The sequence below is a fragment of the Rhea americana genome, unplaced genomic scaffold (assembly GCF_003343005.1).
Source record: "Rhea americana isolate MKP2758 unplaced genomic scaffold, rheAme1 scaffold_435, whole genome shotgun sequence".
Classification (NCBI taxonomy): Eukaryota; Metazoa; Chordata; class Aves; order Rheiformes; family Rheidae; genus Rhea; species Rhea americana.
The window spans coordinates 148,501-157,235 of record NW_028186574.1 but is presented as its reverse complement, the minus strand read 5'-3'; the positions used below and the strand labels follow the sequence as shown (position 1 = coordinate 157,235).

General features: G+C 56.6%; 1 protein-coding gene across 1 annotated transcript in view; it reads right to left on the bottom strand.

Moving 5' to 3' along the window:
* Positions 1-8,235, bottom strand: part of SLC4A8 (solute carrier family 4 member 8) — an 11,927-nt gene extending 3,692 nt beyond the window's left edge. Inside the window, exons 1-17 of the mRNA XM_085315695.1 lie at positions 8,157-8,235; positions 7,836-7,970; positions 7,618-7,753; positions 7,351-7,511; positions 6,407-6,595; positions 6,211-6,299; positions 5,928-6,085; positions 5,235-5,322; positions 4,740-4,886; positions 4,478-4,569; positions 4,082-4,256; positions 3,830-3,963; positions 2,960-3,205; positions 2,742-2,847; positions 1,658-1,819; positions 878-991; positions 343-504 (exon numbers count right to left, since the gene is read on the bottom strand). Of these exons, the coding sequence (XP_085171821.1) occupies positions 343-504; positions 878-991; positions 1,658-1,819; positions 2,742-2,847; positions 2,960-3,205; positions 3,830-3,963; positions 4,082-4,256; positions 4,478-4,569; positions 4,740-4,886; positions 5,235-5,322; positions 5,928-6,085; positions 6,211-6,299; positions 6,407-6,595; positions 7,351-7,511; positions 7,618-7,753; positions 7,836-7,941 (2,265 nt within the window). The 5' untranslated portion in view covers positions 7,942-7,970; positions 8,157-8,235. The remainder of the gene's footprint in view (positions 1-342; positions 505-877; positions 992-1,657; positions 1,820-2,741; positions 2,848-2,959; positions 3,206-3,829; positions 3,964-4,081; positions 4,257-4,477; positions 4,570-4,739; positions 4,887-5,234; positions 5,323-5,927; positions 6,086-6,210; positions 6,300-6,406; positions 6,596-7,350; positions 7,512-7,617; positions 7,754-7,835; positions 7,971-8,156) is intronic.
* Between the last annotated feature and the right edge of the window lie 500 nt (positions 8,236-8,735).

The window sequence follows — 8,735 nt, the reverse complement described above, 5'->3', positions numbered from 1 at the left end:
TTTAATTCATAAAAAGTTTCCACCACTTCCAAGTAAGAAAAGACCCAGAGTTTTCCCTGGCAGTGTGGCAAAATGATTTGTTCCCCTAGCTGCCACTGACATTTTCAAACAAAATACTCTTCTATATTGCTTGAAGATTAATTTACTGCTCTGAAAGACTGCTCAGGCGAGTTCCCTGTGGTTTGTTGTGACATGAATAATCTCAGAAAGCATCCTGCAGAGCACATCAACGCTGTCCCAACAAACAAACGCCTTTGCTAAGCTTTTGCMATGGGTGTTTCTCCTGGCACTGGCAGCCAGGAGCAGGCTGGGGAAGGGGTCACTTCACGGCAGCCCCCTCACCTGAAGCTTGTGCTCCTTCCTGTTCACGATGACTGCAGTGATCTGCTGGTCCATGAAGATCAAGATGGTGCAGAGCAGAGCCGGGACGAACGCTGCCAACACTGTCCACCAAGGGTTGGGTCCTACGGGGTTGATGAGCCATCCCCGGTCATCTCTGGTGGGCTGCAGCAAAGAACGGACAACAGCATTGCCTCCCAGCCCAGCCACTTCGCTGGGCACCACCACCTCCCCTCTATCTCCTCACTGAAGCRTCTCACAGCCCTGCTTTGCCCACCCATGCTGCTGTCCTCCTTGCAAGCAGGGCAGCTGTAGATATTCCTCCTGTAACTATCTGGTTTAGGGGTTGTCTTCTTGTTTCCCAGAGGATTTGACACCCTTTAAGGTGGAAGAGATGTTCACGGCACCAGGATCTTGTTGAAACTCTGACCTATCCTTCCTCTGCATCACCTTGCATCCCACRTGGCTCCTGGTTTCACAGCATCACTAGGGCCCGAGCACACAGCGAAACCAGCTCTGTGCTGAAACACCCCATTACCTTGAACATACTGGGGACGTGAAGCTTCGGTGAGGGGATCCCAATCAGGAAGTCAATAATCACCATGATGACGATGGTGAAGAAAACAGCAAAGTCGCTTACGGTGGACCGTACCTGGGGCAAGAAACCTGAGCTGAAAGAGGCATCGCAAACACTGTCACAGAGCTTGGCGGAAGAGTTATGGGACATAAAGTTAAGGCTGGTTAACAAAATCCCACCGCTCTGACGACACGCAGCCAAATCCCTCGATTAGATACTGTTGCTGTGTTTGTCCCTGCAAGACTTTCAGAGGGAAGAAAACAGTTTAATGGGGTGAGCAAGGTGTTGCTTTAATTCAGATCTCAAGAAATCTGCTTGATCCTTGTTCACGTTCACACTCGCAGGTAAAACGGGAATAAGGCACCGAGGCATCATTTCTTCCCTGTAAGGGAGAAATACAGCCTCTTTTTCTACAGGTTCCCCATTTGTGTCAACTTTCCCCTTGAGCACRTAACACAGAAGGTGAAGAGTTAACCTTGGAGGACCTGATTTTCCACTGYCCTGCTCCCTGAGCAAAAATTCCCCCTAGGGCAGGTTGCAAGGCACACGAGAAATGCTAGAATCACTTTGCACTTGYGGAAAGGAGTTCAAGACATCCAGGGTGGTGGAGAACTTGGCCTTTTAAAGGCTTCTCCATCAAGGACTCCCAGGTGAGTGGTGGCAGATGCTACTTAGCSCTCCAGTCAAGTCATTTGGGGAAAYGTGTGAGGGGACTGTTGCTTGCCACCATCGTCTACCTACTCTGGTTGGGAAATAGTGGCTGGTTTTAAACGTCTTCAGTGAGCCCGACAGGATAAAGGTGGAGAAGAACAGGATGCAGGACCAGAAGAGGACATTGGGTGTGTAGGGGCCATCGTGTCCACAGGCAGGTCCATGAAATTCACCATGCAAATGCTGACATTCCTGGAGAAACAGAGTGTCAGGACACAACAGCAGTGTGCGAGTGGCAAGGAAACCGTGGACACCTAAGGGTTTTCTAAGGATCTTGTTCCCAGATCCATGACCTTGTACCCACTGCCACTGACTGAGATTTYGATTTGCTGAGCAGTAGCAACCGAGCAAGTTGAACATGCAACACAAACTCCACAGAGGAGAGCAGACAGGTCAGTCACATCAGGACACCATGCCATAGACCCATGGCGCATCCACCACTCGAACGGCAGGTAACCATGGCCAGAGAAGACTACATAGGAGAATGAAACGTCCGGAGGAGGATGCTGGGAACTCTTAGGGATAAAGACTGAGGGAACGGGGAAGGATGACTAAGATAATGGTGGAAGGAAAGGAGAAAAGACAAACTGTCGCTTCCCAGGGGAGGGCTTGCAGGACCTGGCCAAGAGGTGATGAGGATGCCCRTAAAATCTTTGCATCCTACACACAGGCTCTGCTGCCAGCTACARCAGCCCCAGCAGCTGCTCTCACATGCAAAGTTACGCATGTACTTACAGACATKGCTGAATAAGAGCCAGGGACCCAGATTTATTAGGAACCAATTAAGGAAGCCAATTACTGAAAGCATAAACTCAGGTCCTCMAGCTTCCACAATATTCAGTCCACCCACTTAATCTTGTTCCTGGTCAGAAACACTGTCCTGCAACAGGCTTCAGGAGGATGGTCAGTCCTTTGGGGACAAGGTGAGCTCTCCTCCCCAGGTCCCTCAAGGGCGACCACCACCCGRGTTGCATTGAAGCACTGATTTATCACAGCAGTGCTAGCACACTCTGAAGCACACCACCACTTTGTATCAGGTTAACAACGGAGGCAAACGCGCTGCAGAAATAAGTTAACCCCACGGCTGCGCTGCACCGAAAGCAGAGGCACTTACAGAGACCGTGAGGTTTTCCCAGGTGATTAAAGAYGGGTTGATCTTGTTGCTCTCCCAGAAATGCAGGGTTTCATTGGTAGGATGGGCTGGGGCTTTGCATTTACAGCTGGGAGGAAAGAGGCCAGGAGAGCGTTGAGGGAAAGGCACCAGCGCTGTAGCTCTAATCTCTTACCGAGGGGCAGTGGCATCTTAGGGGAGAAAACCCAAGAGAAGCTCACTAGTAGATGGTCAGGAGGTCAAGCTTGCTGTCCACGTGGATCGGGTAAGTCTCTCCCAGCCAAATCAGCTTCTCTAGCGCCTCGTAGATGAAGATGATGCAGATGAGGGCGGCGAAGGCTTCCTCAGTAAAGCGGGTGATGTAGCACACCAAACAGCTGGCGTCCGTCGCCACCAGGACCACGCAGAGGAGGGTGGTCCACAGCCCGATGCACGCCCGCAGGGAGAGATAGGAGAGCGCGTAGTCCCTGGGAAAACGAAACTGAGGGTGTAAAACGCAGCAGGAGGCTCCAAGCCGTGCTTCCCGCCGGGGAAGCTCGCGAGCAGTTTAGGAGAACGTCAAAGCTCGGGATGGCAAAGCCAGTTCCCATCTACCGCAGCCAGAAGCTCGGGGCGGCAGCGCAAAAGCGGACTGTCAAGGAAGGCGGTTTTCACATGAGGAGCTTCTGCTTTTCCAGCAAAACAGCCCAAGCTCAAAGCATTTCAGCAGGGAGGAAACAGGTGTGGATATTTGGGGAAAAAACACACTTCCAGCAAAAATCGCTTTAAAAATTGCCTCATTTGCGCACTCAAAATTAAGCAAATTTTCCCCCCCTCCTACAGCAAGCGCGTTTCGTGCCCCCGTCCCGCGCGCCGTCCCGCAGAGCCCTTCGGGGACCGGCCGCTCTCGCACCAGCACGTCCTAAAGCAGGAGCGTTCGATGCGCGTGGCAGAGAGGACAACTTAAATCCCACAAGTGCCTCTACAGGGGGAAGGAAAAGGGGGGAAAAAAGGGGGAAAAAAGGCAGGGGGAAAAAAGGGGGGGGAAGTATCTTCTCCGCGCTATCCCCTTCCTCCCCGGGGTCCCGCCGCGCCCGGCGCGCAGCCCTTACTTGCAGAACTTGTACAGGATCTTCTCGAAGACGAGGACGGGGCCGGTGCTCCCGAGGATGGTGAGGGGTTGGCCGGCAAACAGGGAATACATCACGCCGGTCATGGAGGCTCCCAGCAGCGACTCCATGGCGCTCTGCCGGCGAGGGGGGACGGGACGGGGGCGGGCGGTGAGCGGAGAGGGGCTGCGCCGGCGGGGAGCCCGCCGATGATAAACCCCCTCCCCGTGCCGCCGGGCGMGGACGCGCTCTCACTATGTGCCCGCCGGTCGCTTCCCCCAGCAGCCCGCCGAAGGTGATGACGGGCGACATGCAGGCGCAGTAGAGGAAGAGGAAGGACGCCAGGCACTGCAGGCTCACGCCGTCCCGAAAGTCGCTCCAGAACCAGGGGGCTTTTCGCTTCACGTCCAGGATCAAACCTCCAAAAAGCCTGAAGAGGAAGAAATAAAACCAGAAGAGAACAACACCAAGTTTTGCCTCGTTTTTTTTTTTCCGACGGACAAGAGCGATCACAGAAACAGAGCGGCTTTCCAGCTGCGGAGAAGCAGGATCCTCCTCATTTTACACCCAGAAAAAACTGGGATACGGAAAAGAAACTCCGCCAGCAACTCCGTTTTAGGAGGCAGAAAAAGCAACTGCTGAAGTTCAGACCTTCCCGTCCGCTGCAGTTCGGGACCGCTGTGTTTTTCCGGCTCACTGTGACAAGCGCCGTCGTCAAGGGCTCCTGGCACCTTCCTTTTTTTCTGTTGATGTGGAAATAAGATTAAAATACCTATTTTTAACTCTGGTTTGTTTTGCTTCTGACCCAGGCCTTTGACCCGCTCGTGAATTCTTTTGCATTTGCGTTTGCTTCGCGTTAAAAGCCCTCGTGCCAGTGCGGCCCTGCTACGGACGGAAAAACGGCAGGACCCACCTGGGAAGGGACGTTCTTGGGGGGCTCGATCCTGATCGACGGATCCCACTCTCCAGGCGGCAAGACCGTGACCTGGTCCAGGAACTCATCGATGCCAGCCACGAGGTCGGTGCGGTCCTTGGCTTTATAGGCAACATCATGGAAAACCTGCAGATCGGAGGAAACCTGAACCGGTGAGAAGACAACCCACCCCGAATGCCCTAACAGCGCGATAAGCATTTGGGTGGGTGCAGGACATTTTTTTCCCCCAAATGTTTAGCACTGGAACTGGCTAGAAATTTTCCCCCAAAGAAAATTCCCCAGGATGGGTTTGCAGCCTCCGGCACGTGGGGTTGACATGAACCCAAGCGTTTGCTTTGGGGCGTCAACGAAGGACRGATTATTTGGAAAGCTGATACGCCAATGCACTTCCTCGCTACTGCAGAGGCAGAGAGAGGTGGTTTCGGTGAAGAAAGTCAGAAAGGATCCATAGAGATCTCACGCATCTCATCACACCTCATCCGTCATGAGCGTAGCCATGGACCTGCCGATCTCGTGGTACTGATGGGCTTTTCCTTCCGGCCCGAGCAAAACAAACAGGAACCTGGGCAAGAAAAACAAAATGAGAGAAGAACATCCCCTTGCTTGAGAAGCACCCAAAGAAGCACACGGGAGCTCCCAGCCCAGAGCACGTCTCAGGAGAGGCGTCACCTAAGCTCACTGCCACCTTACAGCCTCCCCCAGCCCTCGAACCCTACGCGGATGAGCMTCGACGGCCTCTGTCCTCCGCCGTCCGAGAGATAAGGTCTGCGGTCCCTGCTTTTCCCGAGGTTGGGGCATTGCCAACGTTTCCCTGCCACGAGGTTTCTTGAGATCTAACAAGGACGGCATTTGCCCCACACTGCCTTCTGCAATCGCCAGGATTTTTGGTTGTCTTTTGGCCATTTGGTTTTCATGCAATGCATCAAAACCAGTAGTCCTTGAAAACACTATCGCTGGGCCAGCTTTGGCTGAAATCTGGGCCAGCTTTGGCTGAAATCAGCCAATGGATTTAAAAACTGCAGCAGGGAAGAGAGAGACGGAGGCGAGGAGAGAGAGGGAGGAGAAACACGGCCTCACTCGCACTGTTTCCTTGAGAAGCCAAACGAACATATGCGATTTGGTGGGTTTTTTTTCTTAAACGACCAAGTTTCCGTTTCTTATCCTGACCTTGTCGGGATGGGAACTTCCGTCATGCCCGAGAGCAGAACAGCCGGAGTCAGGCGCGCAAACGCCACGATGGGACGCCGAAGAAAATCCAGCTCTCCTACGAGCACGTTTGAYGCTTCAGCCCCGGTAGGGATTTTCTTCATGAAGTGCAGCTCCGCCTGGCCACAACGTGCGATTTTCRGGCAATTACCGCCAAAGCAAAGCCCTCGGCGCCCTGCAGCGCTGTCTGCAGCCAGGTTTCCAACCTGGCCCTGAAGGAGCGAGTAAGCTGCGTACATCTCACCTTGCTTAAATCCATYGGGCTTGTCTCATGGCTTGTCCCGTTTTTGGCTTCTACGGTGGCGGGAGGCGGATGCGGGGTCAGCGCTTGGGCTGGTGGGGAAAGGAAAGACAATCGGAAAGACGGGCAAGGTCAAGCAATCGGGAGTCTTCTCCTAGGTCCAAGTCCGGTGGTCCCGAAGCCCTGCAGAAACCCGCACCTGGTTTGTCGAGGAGGTGCAGATCTGTCTGCCTCTTGTTCACATCGGCGAGGGAGCGGACGATGGGGAGCAGGTTGTTCCGCTTCTTCTCGTTCTGGTGGTGATGCTTCTTCAGAAGGGCTTCCCGGACTTTCACCCGCATGCGTTCGTCAAACTCGTCGGACTGCTCTTGCTGATCGAGGATCATATCTGGGGACGGCAACGGGAAACGTATCCGACCAGAGCAGAAAAGCTCCGACTCCAGATCCCTAAAGCCCCAGGCAAAAAGGCTGCACCGAGGTTCAGCGWAACGCAAACGCAGCCTTCTCCGGCGGGAAGCGTTAACACGGTTCAGCCTTTGCAGAGACAGTAAGAACTTTCTTCTGCTGAAAAACCACCATCAGGTGCTTATTCAGCGCTCAGCTAATACAATTACTGCCCATTCCAAATAATGCAATTTTCTTGCCTGATCTGGCCTCGCTGTATTACTCTCCAGATTTAACCAAATTATAAGCAATCTACAGCACAGAGTTCCCCCGAGTTTCCTCGGCCAATCGACTTTAATTGGCGGAGCCTGGGGAGAACCGTGCTACGAGCGGAGCTGACTTCACCAGCTCGTGAACGCACCGAACCTGCCAATCAAAGACAATTTCTACCAAGCCGCTTTTTCAATTAACTTCACTCATCTTCCCCGCAGAAATACGCTGCTCGGTCACCTGCCAGGTAAACTCTGCTTTCGCAGCTCTCAAATCCTAGACGCTGAGGCAAAACGGAGAGGAGAAGCGAGGGAATTGTTTGCGATACGGAGTTTGTTTAACGAAGTTCAGCTCTCCGGCAGGCTGCACGTTCCCAGGAGGAGCCTGCTTCGCTCCGAACGCGGCTCCTCTTTGCCTGGAGAAGACCCTCCGGGGGCTTCCCGGCTGGCCGCCCGCCCCGGCGCGTCCCCCCGCGGACGCCGGCGCTACCTGCGATCTCCTCGATGCTGTTGGCGCTCATGTCCAGCAGCACCGTGCCGTTGATGATGCAGCTTCGCAGCTCGAAGAGGCTGTGCAAGGACAGCGTGGCCACGTAGGGTTTGCTCCAGCGCTCCCCGCCGTCCTCCACGTCCTCCTCGAACTTCAGCCACCTGCGCGGGCCACGCCGGGAGATGGAGAGCGGCCGCGACGCGAGGAAACGGCCCCGCTCCGGGCTGCTGCCACCCGTCGCTCGGCGGACGAGGAGCTCGGCTCTACCTGGCCGTCTCCTTCCACTCCGCGTGCTCGCCCTCCTTCACGCAGATCTCGTCCAGCTCGGTGAACAGCTCGTGGGGCACGTGCTCCTCGTCCTCCTCGGCGCCCAGGATGAACTGCACCCGCTGCGACGGCGTGTCTGCCGGAGGAAGGCGAAGCGCCGTCGCCGCGCGCCCCGGCGCCGGCACCCGGCGGCCGCAGAGCTGGACGGACGCGCTCACCGCGGTAGCCCTGGCCCGCCGGGGCTGCGCCCTTCGCCCGCTCCCGCTTCCGATGCCGCTGGCCGTGCGGCCGGCGGTGCCGGTGGCTCTGCCTCACCAGGGGCATCCGCACGCCCACGTACAGGGTCCGGTGGCCTGCAAAAACCGGCGGCGCCGGGCGTTAAAYCGACGCGAGCGACCGAAAGCCGGGAGAGGGACAAGGCGGCAGGAGCGAGCGGCGTCCGGGGGACGCGGCGCCGCGGGGAAAGCGAGCGCGGAGCAGACCCGGGACCTGCATCGAAACCGGAGAAAAATCGCTCCGGGCGGCCGGCAGCGGCTCACCTTCCAGCTCCTCCTTCTCATAGTGAATGTTGACGACGTTGCTCGTCCCGCCCTGGTCGACGACGGCCTCTTCGTCGGGTCGCTGCTCGGCAGAGGGAGAAAGGTAAAGGCAAAGGATGCTCAGCCCTGCGCGCGGCTTTCCAGCCGCAGCCTCGTGGCAAGAGGCTTTTCTTTCCGTGCYGGAATAAAACGGCCGCCGGGGTCGCTCGTTTTTGCCGTATTATGGGGTTTAATGCAGAGGCAGGACCGCAGCAGAGCAAAACCGGGCAGCTCCCGGCGGCCAGGTACCTGCAGGCTCGGCAGCGGCTCCGCGCCGTCGCTGCCGCCCTGCAGCTCGGCGGCCGCCGCCGGCGCCTGAGCCTCCGGCTTGCGCATGGGGCCGGGGCGGCCGGCGGGGGGGGGGCTCGACCGACCGACCGCCGCCGCCGCCGCCAACGGCGCTTGGTTTTACCGGAATCCGAGAATTCGCCCGGCCGTTGCAGGCGGTTACCGAAAGGCGCCGAGCTCGGGGGACGCTGCCTGCGCCGGCGGCCGAGCGCGCGGCACCCGAGCGCCGATCCCCCCCCCCCCCCGCGCGCG